Genomic DNA, 14,719 nt, shown 5'->3' with positions numbered 1-14,719 from the left:
ATAAGCAGAACACTTTATTTTCCCATAGTCCCCACTTCTAGGAAAACTGAGCTTTCTGATAGAAAGGTTCTGAAATAACTCAGTCTAGAGCAATTAATTTCATTCTAATTTAAACATCACTCTTTGTCAAAGAACTGAACAACTGAGACCATAGTTTTACCAAGGTGAAGTTACAACCTGTAAAAATAGCCAGTGCTGCCAGTTCCACCTCCTTAATACATTTAGGTACCTAAGAAGGTACCTAGGGTCAGACTGCAAGAGAAATCAAGGCTAGAGTGCTATTAAAAAAATAAAAACTATTTAAGCAAATTTCTTTTACCTTGCCAAGCCACCATAATCCAATCCTTCTTCTCCTCTAAATATAACGTATAATCTTCTCCTCAAATCATAGGGTTTTAATGCCATAATCTATTAAAAAAATAAATTAATAAGTTATAAATTATGCATTGTCACTACATCACTCATTCAAATTTAATTTAATGCTGATACAGAAATGATATATATGTCAAATGTTGCACAAATTTGAAAAGCAAGTAGACCATCTCATGGAACATGCAATCAATGAACTACACACAAAAATACCAACTTGGATTTAAAATCCTTGAGCAGCAGACTGCTAGCAAGTGGAAGGAACACCTGGAAAGTATTGCTGTATGGGTACCCTGTTCTTACAGTCTTCCTAAGGCAGGCATTATTAAAGGAAAACAGGCAAAAAGGCACTTCATCTGATATATATGATTTTTGGGTTTAGGGAAATCACTTAAAGAAATAATTTAATCCAGAATAAATTCAATATACTTTCATTTATAATATACTTTTTACTTATAGAGAATCCCTGCCAAGAGGTCTTGATGTGGTGACAGCAGCAAGAATTTTCATCATACACTGGCTGCAGATTCTAAGAGCTCAAGGACTGTAAGCTTCAATTACACAGATTTAATCTTTGAAGGATGAAGCAGGACGCCAGTTTTAACTGGAGAAAACAACATATTGTAATGTATCTAAACACACACAGGAATCAGAAAAGCAAATCCAATGTGGCTGTTGCCACAGTAGGTTAAGCTATGGAACTCTACCACAGGAGGCTGTAGATGCAAAAAGTTCACCATAGGAACACAGACAAGCTCACAGAAGAGAAATCCCTTGAGGATTATTAAAATACTCAGAAACTACTTGAAGCTCAAGAAGTATTTCAATTGTAAACAGCTGGAAAATGAAAGAGCATATGATAAAAGTATTATATACAATACTTCTGTTCTTACAGTCTTCCCTAAGAAACCCCACTAGGTAATACCAGGGGAAGACTACTGTGCCTGAAGGACCCTTAGTCTGAACTGGCTTTGGCCATTTTTGTTCTTCTGCTTTGACTTCATAAACAAACACAATCATTTTTGCAGGCTTACTTGCTGGAAGGAATCCTCAAACAAAGTCTGTCTGGATACATTGATTTTCACATGACTTGGCAGTGCATTGGACTGTAATCATAAGGCAATAACATTAAAAGGCAGCACATACATACGTAAAAACTCAAATCATTTCAGTAAGTAAATAATTACTAAATCAGTACCTGACACAAGTAACGGAAATGAGCAAGTTTCCACCTAAAGCTACGCTCATAAGCAATCTGTGGCCCTTTATTTCTGTAAGGAAACATATTTGAGATACATTAAGCATGCAGACATCAAATAATACTTTCAATGCTAAACAACAGCATGAAGATTTCAAAAATACACAAAAATTGTTATTGTAAGATAGGATCAAATGCAGCTGGTGGCTTGGAACGCCAGTCTTCCTTTCCACCATCCCTCACCCTTTTTTTTTTTTGCAAGTCAATTTACCAAACTTGATAGAAAGATGAAAGATGAAGAGGATATCAAATCCCTATGAAACCTGTAAAAAGTACAAGTCACATAAAGGAGAGACATTTAATTTATCATCTTCACTGAGAGAAAGACTGCTAAGTTAGGCTTTATAAATTTAGCTTCTTCTGGAACTATGCAGGACTTCCTAGTGCAACATTCTACACGCTCATTGAATGAAAAGCCATCACCACGTTGTCAGAAGTAAACCCTACCCCATATAAAAGACATTAAGAAAGCTACTATAGGTTGGGTCAATACTTCTAAACAAAATATTCAAAAGAAGATTTGCATGTAAACTTTTTCAGAAGTATTTAGTAGTACTTTGTTTAGACATTACTGTTGCTAGAGTGTGTATCATTATAAGCAATACTCAGAATGATCATTTTCTGTTTCTTAAAAAATATAACTATTAGTTACATAATGTAACTATTAGTTACATTAGTTCATTATTCAGGTTTACCTCACTTCCCCTCTCTATTAATAAAATTATTACAATCTTGGTATTTCAATCAGAGCAGTACAGCAAAATGTGACATAGATAAAGTAACAATTAAAATTTAAAAATATATTAAATTTGTATTACAAAAACTTGTTTATAACTTAGGGTGCAATTCCAGCTAAAACTGTAGATCATTTTACAGTATGAGAGAAGTTCACTATTAAACTATAACAAGGTAAAACATTCAAAAATATATTTAATTTCTCACTTACACAGAAGATTTCCCAGTACGAGGATCATTGAAGGTGGTGGTTCTTGTATTATGATCAACAAAGTATCTGACACCTTCTCTGGTATATCTGATTTCCCAGCCCTCTGGGAGAGGGTCCTCATTTTGTAAACTGCAAAAGAAATTGCAGGCAGTGCTTTTTCTCCCATATCATGATATAAAATAATTAAGCAAGACCTTTTGTATCTGCACAGTCATTATACACACCTACCCTTGAGTTCGAGGGTCTTCCCACTGTGTTGTCTTTGTGTTATGATTTACAAAATACACCCTATCATTTGAATCCACTCTCCTTTCTACGGGAAAAAAAGAAAAAAATCCACTATACAACAACTGCATTCCAAATTTCTGTAACAGCCACCTCCTGAAATCCACAGCTAATTAACTTACCCCAGCCTGGTGGTAAAGGCCCAAGTGGATCATTTTCTGCTGACAACATCGAAGCCTATTTAAAAACAAGAGGACTTCCAGTTAGGCCAAATATTATTCATACTTTTTTCTCAGTGTGTTTTAAGATTACCACTAGTCCTGAAGACTATTCATTCTGCAAGAAAAAACCCCATCATGCCATTTTTAATCTGGTTTTGCAAAGAAACTTAGATTATATGATAATAAAATATGCTTTGCACACTTGTTTCTAACCCAATATACCCTCCCTCTCCTTTCCTACAGCAAACTTGAGTAGTGGTACAAAGTGTTCATACAAGTTTTGAGGAAGCATGTATCAGCAGATAAGCACCAAGTTCTTGTTTATCATAATAAACATTTCCACGCACAGTGACTACTGCCAGCACAGGGGGTTTTACTTCCTCAATACATGATAACTTCCCTGGATGTTTGGCTATTTTCAAATTCTGTAATTTTTTTTTTTTTTAATGCAGCTGCATTCATATGTGGATGGGCAAAATTATACCAACATACAGTAATGCTAAAAGGGAAAAAAAAGGGATTATGTTATTATGTAAATGCAAGCTAAGCTCATAATATACTGTAACCTTGCAGAAGTCCCCAAGTAGCTCCCAAAAATACAAAGCATGGAGAAAAATAAAAACAAAAGGCAGAAATCCCACAGACTATAGGATCCATGCTCTAATTTATAATTAAAAGCATCCACCCCTAAAATTTGTGGACACTAACTTTTAGTGTGTGTGGGTGCAGAATGGAATTTTTGATATAGGGGAACCAAGCTGTGTCCAAGCTATGTTTTCCAAAGAGTGTCTTAGGAACTAATACTGCTTTAAATGGCATTTGCAATACAAAAATGTCAAATGAACTTAGGAGTTTACAGCAGCAAATTCAGGCAAAAACAAACCTATGATATTTTTTATCTGAAGGAGAAATAGATCAAGGACCAGAAGGAAATGCACTAGTTACACTCAAAATTGAGCTGTGTAGTTGTTCCAGCCACCAGCTACTACACGAGAACAGAGAATTATAGTTATTTCAGCAGCAAATGCAGTAAGTCTTTTCTACTTTAGGAGACTACACAATCACAGTGACCCTCTAACCAAAGACTTCCCTGTGGTGAGTGTAAAAAAAGAATAGTGCACAAAAGCAAAATGCTGTCTGCCGGAGAACTGAATGGTGGCACAATTCAGATACTTCCAACCTTCTTAATGGGTCCGAGGATTTGTGTGTGGCTGCTGGCCACACAGAGCTGTATATTTAACAGAACACACTGAAAGACCAGGCAGATTCATTTCCAAAATGACTATGATAAATTAATCCAGGTAAAATTAATTAAAACAACTATACCCCATCTACTTTTCTTTCTTTACATAGATAAGCTTTGACCACAAAAGATAATTGAAACTTTCTCTAACCGAAAGTATTCATCTACTTTTTCCCAAAAAATAAAATACAATCTCACTCAAACTGCTATATAGGCAGAGTCCTGGTACATCACCAGAGCATGAAAAGGTAGCTATAGTTTGACCTTAACTATTCTAGAAGAAAAGTATACAAAAGCACACTGAAGTGAAAACAAAACACTCTTTCTTCAATATAATTTCAATTTTTCCCCCTCAATAAACTGTGAATTCTACCTGTGCAACAGATATAATACTTAGAATTCTAAAGAGATGCAAACAGTCAAGTTTTCTTTTCCTTCAAGTATATTCTGTCTCACTAACAAATCCTCATTTAATGATTCTAAGGTCAGATGAGACATTTTAAGAAATGGGTCTGTGGTTTTCAGTAAGGGTTATCATTTAATGAAGGAAGTAACATAATTTTAAAAATACATTGTTCCTTGAAGAATAAATCTAGCTCAAAAGAAAGTCTTGGCATCAGAAAAGAGAGTTTTCTCAGATGTTTTATGCAACTGATCAAAGAAGTACACAAGTACACAAAGTCAGTCAACAAAAGGTTTTGGCTCAACATGCTTCAGCTGTGATTCTTGGATTTGCATTAGAAGTTACCAGTGTGTATAAGTACCTGAAGGAGGGTGCAAAAAGGATGGAGCCAGGCTGTTTTCACTAGTTCACAGAGGCAAAACCAGAGGCAATGGGCACACACTGAAACACAGGGGGGCTCCCTCTAAACATTGGGAAACACTTTTTACTAGGAGGGTGACCAAGCACTGGCACAGGTTTCCCAGAGGAATTGTGGAGTCTCCATCCTTGATCTACAAGACATCAGTCCTGGATGGCTGGCTGTAGGTGGCCTTGCCTGAGGAGGGACATCGGACCAAATAACCTTCAGAGGTCCCTTCCAGCCTTGGCCATTCTACTTTTCTCTAACTGCATAAAACAAATTGAATTTGATGTACAGCTCTGGGAGTTCAAAAATTAGTGGTGATGCATGTTTCTTCTATTGCTAGTGACAAGATACAATGTCTAATTCAATAATGAGAGGTTGAGAACTTTTAAGTAATGCTGCAGCATCCTTTACTTCAGAGGGGTGTGTGAATAAAGTCCATCAAATTCAAATTAGGTCTGCACATGCAGAGTCCTATTCCAATGGAGCTGTTTGAGACTTGTACTTCAATGGTTTCTTCTTTACAACACTCCAGTTTTGCTATAGATGTTACAAAGTCTCTGGGATCAGATAATTTTAAGAAGCCAAGCACAATTCTTAAAGAGTTTAGAGTGACACTGTTTAGAGTGACAGTGACACACAGGCACCATTGATGCACAGGCAACATCGTTGTTAACACTGAAGAAACAACTATCCTATTTAACCAGTCACAGATGTGAAAATCTGACTCAAGAAATACCCTCTTTGAAGCTACTCAAATTTTCTTCAGGCAGAGGTAAGCAACTATCTGAGAGAAACGGAAAACCACGTAGGAAATTCCAGAGCTGAACCAGATGTATAACCTTCCAAGTAAGCTCAAAGTAAAAGAATTGCCACTTACATTAGTGAAGGACTCCTAATCAGTTAAACAGTTTTGAAGACTATTTAAAGTTCAAAATGTCCCCTAACAGTGTTTACATTCCTTTTCATTTTAAGGGACTGCTTTAGTTTTACCCCTTCCCACTGGCATTAAAAGTCTTACAAAAATGCAGTACACAAAGCTCCAGTTGGGGAACAAACTCAGAAACTCAGAAGGGAGTACCTTCTGCCTCCAAGGATGATTTTTAACTTTTTTCAGAATAATCAGAATCCAAATTCCTGATGCAAAACATCTTCTAACATATATGATTGAATAGTTGTAAAATCACTTTTTCTAAAGTTAAAAAACAAAAAGTATACCTATACCTCTGTACTGATTTCTAAATTTTGTACACTTTACCGAATAGAGGTATCGTTGGTTGAATTGTTGCATAGCTCCCTGCAGTTGATTCCGTTGAGATTGCCATTGCTCAAAGTTCCTCACTGACTCCATTGTTGGTCGCTGCCACGTTGTTGTTCTGGTGTTGTGGTCCACATAGTAAACTCTCCCACGATCATCAACTCTTCTTTCCCAGCTTTCAAAAAACACAAATGTTAACAGCTAATTCTTTCAGTAGTACTACTAACCAATTTTCTCTTTATGCTAAATTCCTAGGTGGTACTTGAATGAACTACTGGAGTCACAGGCATGATTTTAATTTCTGAAGGACACAAAAGCACCCCAACTTAATTGGTAGAAGAACAACCACAATGAGCAAACACAGACTTCTAGCAATTGCCTGCTCAGCTCTCTGTCACCTCATTTTTAATTTTGTAAACTCCTGTAACTGCAAGTAATGTTGGCAGATTTCACAGAGAACACTTTGCTGGGAAATCTGAGGCTTAGAACCAGTGCACTACACTCAGTGGTGCCATCTAAATAAAGGCAATCAAATATGCATTATTTCATGCTTAAGTTTTAAAGGAAGAACAAAATACCTTAGTAGCTGTACTTGAACAAGTGATCAAAACTAGTGACATCTCCAGTATCAACATTCCCAGAAAAATAGCTGCAATTAATATAATTAAATGAAGGCTAGAATTTCTTAATATATGATATAGAATACAGTTTTGATGAGCTGCTGTTTGTTTCCAGCAACAAACAAACAAAAATATAGTACATTTATCATATTTAATTCAAAAAAGTCTACATTACCCAGGAGGTAAGGGCTGTGGTCTTTCCCATGTTGTAGTTCGTGTGTTGTGATCAACATAATAGGTTCTACCATGAGGATCCTTTCTTTGCTCCCACCTTCAAGACAAAGAGACTTGCACATAAGTCAAGGTGAAAATACTTCTTAGGGACTTCCCACTAAGACAAAAAGTACCTTGGCATTGCATGAAAATACCGTGGTCCAAAACCCATTCTAGGACAGGAAAGAAAATTCACACCAGAATACAGATCAGTTACTTTCTATTGAACTCATACCACCAAAAAGACTTCTTTAAAGGACTTGGCACATAATGAGCATACATCAATAGTCACAAGCATTTTCCTATTATATTTAAGCTGAGAACAAAGTCAATTAATTATGTGCTCAATGCTTGGACACTAAAACAACCTCACTCTGAAAGTGCTTAGAGATGCATTCTTTGGATTTCCAAGTTCATGCCTCTCAAAAAATGAGAGTGTTTACATTTTGAAGCTCTGTTCCCTGTATCCAACAAACAGTACCTTTCAGAGTGAACCTTAAGTGTGTGCTATCAGATGGCTTTCCTGTGTTTCTATTTCCTATCCTGGTAAATGCTGTATCTGATATCCTGGGGATTACTTCTTTTTGCAAAACAACCTTACATTGAAAATGGAGCTAGGACCAAACATTATCAACAGCTGAAGTTTCATGATGCTGAGAACTACTATAATGCAATAAAAGTACTTATAAATGGAGGGGAAACCAGGATAAACATTAGGTGAAAAGCTGAAGTGCTTGTCTGCAGTTGATACATATTTGTTTTTCGTACATAAATACTTAATTAGCTCCTAAAAATGTAGACAGAACACCTGGCCTGCTACTCATAGGATTGGATGTGCATTTCCTCACTATTGCAGAGCATTGTATAAAACTACAAAAGTTTTTCTGCAATTCAAGAGGTTATATGTTATGATTTCAATAAGAGAAGAAAGGAGCAGCAGCATTTTACAGAGTTCCTAGGTCTCAACATAATGGAGACTCAATTGGCAGGGGAGAGATAAGAGGGGGGAAGGGAGAGGAAGGAGGGGGGGTGGGGAACCACCAAATAGAAACCCCGCAGAAACATGATCAGGGAATGATGAAGAAATGCAGTTGGCCATAGTGTGCACTATGCCTGGAACTCATGACCCTGTCTTCAGTGGGAAAGCATGTAATTAATTTAAAAAAGAATGTGTGAAAGAATTCCCACCTATAAGGACAGAGCAACTGAAAATTAAATACTAAGTAACTCTTCCACAATTTATATAAAATACTTCTATCTTTTTAAATGTTTGTTTTCATGTTTATCTAACGGCAGAAACTCAACTGACGTGTCACTAATAACTTACTGAACCTTCTTCACAGGGGGCAGGTATAAGACAAGCTCTCTGAAAGATCAGCTACAATGACAAAAGGTATATACACTTTGGGTTAAGAAACAGTTTCTGTGACCAGAAAATGCTAAAATAGTTAATATTTACAATATTATGGAAATGTCAGCATTTCTAATTTGAACTGAAGGTATCTTTTCACTCCAACATGAAAGCATGTATAAAAAATGTTAAGATCTATCTTATGTACATTTGAGCACGTACTGTATTTTCCTTTAATGTCTAAGCAGATTTTTAATTTTGTATTTAAGACTACTAAAGCAGTTTCTAACAATCTAGTAAAATTAAAATATTCTAGCTATTCTTAGCATTTACATACGTACACATCAAATCTTATTTTTAACTATAACATTACTAAATTCATTCTTACGCAGCAAGCACATCCAAGCATTTATAATACTAATAATTTTCACTTCTCTGTGCTTTGGTCCTTACTACCTTCTCATAGCTTAAGAAACAAAGAAGTTACAAATTACAGCCCAAGTAAGTTTGAAAATATCAAATGGAAAGTCTTCACATCCATAATGCCCAAAAGTTTGTCTGTTAAGATCACAATACCATCTCAGCAAATCAGTTATCAGTTGTTACTTTCTGGGACAAGAGTAGCCAGTTATAGCAGCAGTACAAATCCCATTTTAGATCAAACAAGCCCATCTCAGTCAGTTGACCTGCATTTGACAATCCCTGTATAGAATTAAGTTTCTGCTTCTTTATATGCACATTTAGATGACACAAAATGATAGCATCAAAAGCAAAACAACATACCCTGGTGGCAAAGGTTCTGTACTGGCACTACCAGGCTGCTGTCTTACAGGTTCTGCAGATGCACTTGGCGTGGAGGAGGATTCCCTTGGCTTTGCTGCATCTGCTGCTATACTGTTTCGAGCATTAGGCTGAGCACAGTCTGTTGCAGCTGCAGGTTCTAGTCCAGCAGACACACCAGGTAATGCAGAAGCGTGGCTTTCAGAACAACTAGTTGCTTCTGTTGCTGACTGAGGTTCTGCTGTATCATTAGTGCAATCTGCTGAAGACACAGGAGCTTCGACTGAACCCATCGGAGCCTCAGAGACAGAAGAATTACCAGCTTCAGGTGCAGGGGCAGATGACTCGCCATTAACTGAGAAATGGAAAAAAAAGAGATTACTCTGTGAGACTCGGAAAGCTAAGAGGCATTTCTTACAGGTAATTTCTTTCCTTTTTCAGAGCTGAGGTACAGAACCCTACAATTAACTCTACACCTGTGTGTGACTTGGAAAAAAGATCCCCCGCTAAAGGAGGGATTAAAATATAAAAACTATTATTGGCTAACACAACTTACATAGATCAAGGAATGAAGAAAATTACTTCAGAATCACAAAGTAAATCAATTCTATCTTTTAAAGAAAATATAAATGTCATCAAACTCAAGCAAGCACAGTCTCGTAAAAAGTTTAAAGCAGGCATGGATTTAGCAGGCAAAGGGTGCTAAGAAGGCTTTATTAGTCCCAAGCCCACTTGGCCAACAATACACCAATCGTCTGCTGTGCTAAACAGAACAGTATCTCAGCAGGACAAGATCTTGTCTTAGGCAAGACAAGACATCAGGTACAGCAGTCTGGAAGACACCCATTAAAAGTCAAGGCCCTATAAAAAGTAGTGCAACATCACTCAGCACTTTCATTTTCTGCACCACTAATCAACATCATACAGTGACAATTCTATTTATACTTAGCAGCTTGTACCTGTTTTAGAGTTGGAACAATTTTCTACAGGACTAAAGATACACAACATAGGCTTTTCTTACCTTACAGCATATTATCACTTTATCATGCTAAGGGCTGAAACCAATACAATTTTATACTCTTAACTCTTAACCTTAGTCATACACATTTGCAAAATTTAACCCTACACTAGTGCCTATAAAATGTTGCTTCATTATTTTAAAGGGGTCACTTGTTTAATTCTGTCATCAGGAATGAATTTAAATTAGCAAGTCAGTTTCTTTAAGGAATTATCACTGTACCATATGAATTTTCTTGATATGCATAATGATAAGCATGACTTTACAGGCAACAGATTTTTAAGTTTTGTAAAGGCACTACTGTTTCAACACAACTTTTCCAGGGTAACACATCACTGCTTCCAGATGGCACAAAAGAAGTTAACTACATTAAGACATATCAAGATTTTATATTGTTTCAGCATGACATGAAAACTACCAACAATTTGATCAAGTTCCTCAAATTTCTCCTTAAAGCAGCAACAACTTAACTTACACAGGAAAAAAGCCAACTGAAATTTCAACTTCCATTAAAAAAATTCAACTTATTCACATGAAAGACTGAATAAGATTACATAATAAAGTTAGAAGCAAAATATTGAACAAATCATCTGCTCTATTAATAAGTTCATCTCCAAAGAGACCTATAAAACATTACAACAGATGATTACTTCACCTGTTATGCCTAAAACAGCAATTATGGCAACATCACATAAAATTACAATCCTACTAAGCACAACAGTGGGAAAGAAAAAGTGTAATCAAAAAAGGCCGGAGACCTGTTTTATGCCTTGCCGTAAAAACATCTTCACCAACTGGTAGAGTACTTGACTACTGCTATATCAATGCCTCAGTGCAAGCTCAGTGATGATTTCATCAATATTACCATTTGAACAAATCAATTATTTTTCAATTCCTCTATCATAACACAGATTTCAAATGGATCTCTCTGCTGTTGAAGAAAAAGGGAGCAATGTCTTAATAATATATATGCCCTCTAGCCTTGAGCTGAAAAGAGAGGGGAATCAAATTAAAGTTCTCCAAATAGAGAAAAGATTCAGAGGCAGCCTAATTTAATTATTACCTTTTAAAGTTCATAATTGTTTCTGTTATCTTCCAACCATACCAACATTTTCCACTCTATTACAGAGAGTTTGACAATCTCTGTTCTACTATTTAGTAACAACTTGCCTATTTCTATTTACAGTTGTCTTTTCTCTCTGCCATCACTGTAATCTCTCTCAAACAGCTGAGAAAAGACAAAGTGCTTAGAAAGCACAGACATTATTAGATGCCAGAGGAACAAAAATCAAAAACCACTTTCTTCTCACTAGTTTCACTGCACAAAAAGTGAACTGTAGTCAGAATCAATATTTTTGTGTTTAAGAGGAAAATGAAATTCAGTATCTGCCACTACCTGTTTTTAAATAGAATTTTTGAAAAAATTGAAGGCATGGAGAGTCTGCAACACATCTCGACTCAGAGCACAGCAGTTCCCTGTCTAAATCAGATTTATGTAATGTCAGGAAAAACTTAACCACAGTTACTCAAATTAATTGTGAAAGAAATCCGATTTTTCCTCCAGACAATCAGGAATACAGTTTCATCATCTGGGACAGAAAAATCAAAGATTTTGGACACTTTAATCTTTCTTCATCAGAGAAAAGAACTGATGATAAAGTGTGAAACTCAGTATATTTAAGAATGGGTCTACTGCAGAAAAATTTACTAGGACACACAAGATTATAAATTCAAGCCTAGAAACATCCTTTCAGTATTTCTGAAATCCAACAAAGACTGTATAGAAAAAGTAGCTCAACTTCAGATACAATTAGATAAAAAAGGCTTATGGAACACGTTCCCATAACTCTCCCATTCTTACCAGTGCTGTTGACAGGCTGAGCTTCAAGTGGTTTTGGTACTGGGGTATTTTTGGGTCTGGCTGCAACATGATTAGGAGATGGTGAGCTGTCTCCATTCACAGCTTCTACACAGAATGTATTCTGTATCACAGAGTTGGAAGGTACTTGATTGTCTATCCCATTAGAAATGTCACAAGGAGATCTTGGTAAAAATAAAAGATGATTTTCGGTTACTACAAGCAACATGTTAAACAGTTATGCAACTAAACTAAATCCTACACTAAACCATGCTATAGAAACAAATAAAGAAATGGTGGTAAATTAACAACTGTTTATAGCATGGTGTTTGCAGCCTAGATAATTGTCTTGGTCTCGCACTTGACTGTTAAGAAAAAGGCAAGAATCGGTTTTGAGGATTTCAGATACTTAAAACAGGTAAGAGTTTCTATTTTCACTTCCTCTTTACTTTTAATGACATATTAGAATTGAATTGAACAGACTGATACACCTGCCGCATCTTCCGAAACGGCCTTAGGGACCCTGCCAAAGTGCAGCTATGAGCAGGAAAGCTTTTTCTCTCATTAAGCAAGAGGAAGAACTGGTTTTGTTAGTCACATCATTAAAAATACTCGTAACATAAGAGAGCAACAAAATTCTCTCTCAGTAAAAGGAAAATAAGATGAGCTTCTCTATGCACTGGCAGGATGGGACATTGTGAGGACAAATACACAGAGGCAGCTCTGTGTTTACAAGGCCACACAGAAATAAATGCAGTTTAAGGGCTTGTGAATGGAAAGTTTTGTTCAGTTACAGTGGTACACTGGTTTTTTACTTAAATCTCTTTCAGAATGCTTAAAGCCATCTACCAGAGACACATATTTTGATAATTACACTCAATGCCAACTCCTTATCTTCTCAAGGAGTAGAGGCTAAACAGTGAAGTTAAACAGATGACAAAAATGTGAGGTTAGAAGTCCAACTTTGTGGAGTAAGAAAGGAAGAAGCAGCATTTCCATCCTACCTTATCCAACTCCAAAGGAGCGGTATAAACAGAGAATTAAGGTATTATCCCTTTTCAACTCTGGACTACAAACTCAATTTGCCTCCAAAAGACATGCAGAGAAGCTACCTTAAAACTGTTCTTCATCTCTTAATTTTAAAACTGTAAATCATAATTGCTGGATAGTTGTGTGGAAAACTGCAGTAAATTAAAATATCAATATCAAGAGCAGGATCCCAGTAAGAGACATTATCTACAGCAACAACAGCTGAATGAAAACTAATTATTGTTACTACTGTTTCAAAATGATATGCAGATGTGTTTCAAACCACTTTTAGCAGTCCCAAACCTTTCTAAGGAAAAAAAAGCAGAAGCAACTTTTTATTCTCACTCCCTCATCTGGAGCACCCATCAGGGAAGAGAGACAAACACCCATATATTCAAAAAAAGAATCAAGTCAAGCATACAAGGACAAATGTGTCCCTGTCACTCAAATGCCTAGCAACTGGATTTTTTTTCACTCCAGTGAGTGTCAATAACTTAAACAGAAATGGGTTCACACAAGGTAACTGAGCAGACCAATAACATTAAATTGATCTGAATTGACCCGTTTGTCTTACTAGTGATGAGGGGGTAAAAAATCTATTCCTACTTCTCTCCCAGCCAGTCCTTGAGCAGGCATAATGGTTGAGAACCCAAGAACGAAGCTCTACATTGGTCCCAATGTCTTTTTCTTGCCACTTCAGGAGGAAACAGGCCTTGGCCTCAGTGTTACAAATACTACTTGTGAAACTCAATACAAGTCTCTTAAGTTCCTTATCACGACCTTAAGAAGGCTGAGGAGGAAGTAATTCAGGCTTTCTTTTCCTTTTCCTTCTGTTCAGGTGCTGCATTGCGAAAAGCTAGTAGACATTAACAGAAATGGTTCTTAAGCAGAAAAAGGAAATAAATGGAATGAGTAAGTAAAAATACACTGAGCCACTGCTCCTCTAATTTCTGCTGCAGCACTTAATAGATTTCCAATCAGCTGAACTAAATTATGTAATTGTCAAACAAATAATGTTTCTAAAACCTGTGGCAACATAATTTAGACCTCAGAAACTGAAATCTCTCACCTTCAAAACCATTAAAATAAATTTTAAAAAAAACAGAAAAAAACCACACCAAAACACAAACAACCCAAACATTTCAACTGATAAATTTTCTAATATACCTCATATGGCATAAAACACAAAAATGAATTCCAACCTGGATGAACTTCTTGCTGAAGCATCTCTGCTTTCATGTACAGCCCCGCCATTTTGCTGAACTTCTACTGAACAGTAAGAAACAAATTCAACAGAAATATTCTATTATATCTGTTTGAAATCTTAATCCAAATGTTATCATTGACTTAATTATTTTAACTTACTGGTTGCTGATGAACTGAGATTTGTAAGAGATTCTTGTTCAACAACCAAACCATCTAGCACAACTGTCAGTTCACCTGTTTGCACCATGCCACTCTTGTTTTCCAAAGAGAGTTTCAACTGTTCTTTTACCTTCTCCACTAAAAATGGAGTTGGGGTGG

At 36.3% G+C, this 14,719-nt stretch overlaps 1 protein-coding gene across 4 annotated transcripts in view; it reads right to left on the bottom strand.

Annotated features, from left to right (window-relative positions):
* The window catches only part of WWP1 (WW domain containing E3 ubiquitin protein ligase 1), a 59,368-nt gene that overhangs the window by 13,751 nt on the left and 30,898 nt on the right, over positions 1-14,719 (bottom strand). For 3 of the 4 annotated variants that reach the window (XM_048286152.1, XM_048286148.1, XM_048286149.1), the window contains exons 5-16: positions 14,561-14,698; positions 14,398-14,464; positions 12,170-12,351; positions 9,294-9,645; positions 7,122-7,217; positions 6,327-6,501; positions 2,981-3,035; positions 2,802-2,886; positions 2,574-2,702; positions 1,568-1,640; positions 1,404-1,475; positions 320-408 (exon numbers count right to left, since the gene is read on the bottom strand). In XM_048286152.1, coding sequence (XP_048142109.1) covers positions 320-408; positions 1,404-1,475; positions 1,568-1,640; positions 2,574-2,702; positions 2,802-2,886; positions 2,981-3,035; positions 6,327-6,501; positions 7,122-7,217; positions 9,294-9,645; positions 12,170-12,351; positions 14,398-14,464; positions 14,561-14,698 — 1,513 coding nt within the window. The remainder of the gene's footprint in view (positions 1-319; positions 409-1,403; positions 1,476-1,567; positions 1,641-2,573; positions 2,703-2,801; positions 2,887-2,980; positions 3,036-6,326; positions 6,502-7,121; positions 7,218-9,293; positions 9,646-12,169; positions 12,352-14,397; positions 14,465-14,560; positions 14,699-14,719) is intronic. The other variant, XM_048286150.1, reaches the window with a different exon arrangement.

The sequence above is a fragment of the Corvus hawaiiensis genome, chromosome 26, assembly GCF_020740725.1.
Source record: "Corvus hawaiiensis isolate bCorHaw1 chromosome 26, bCorHaw1.pri.cur, whole genome shotgun sequence".
NCBI lineage: Eukaryota > Metazoa > Chordata > Aves > Passeriformes > Corvidae > Corvus > Corvus hawaiiensis.
The sequence above is the reverse complement of the archived record's forward strand: the minus strand, read 5'-3'. Positions and strand labels throughout refer to the sequence as shown.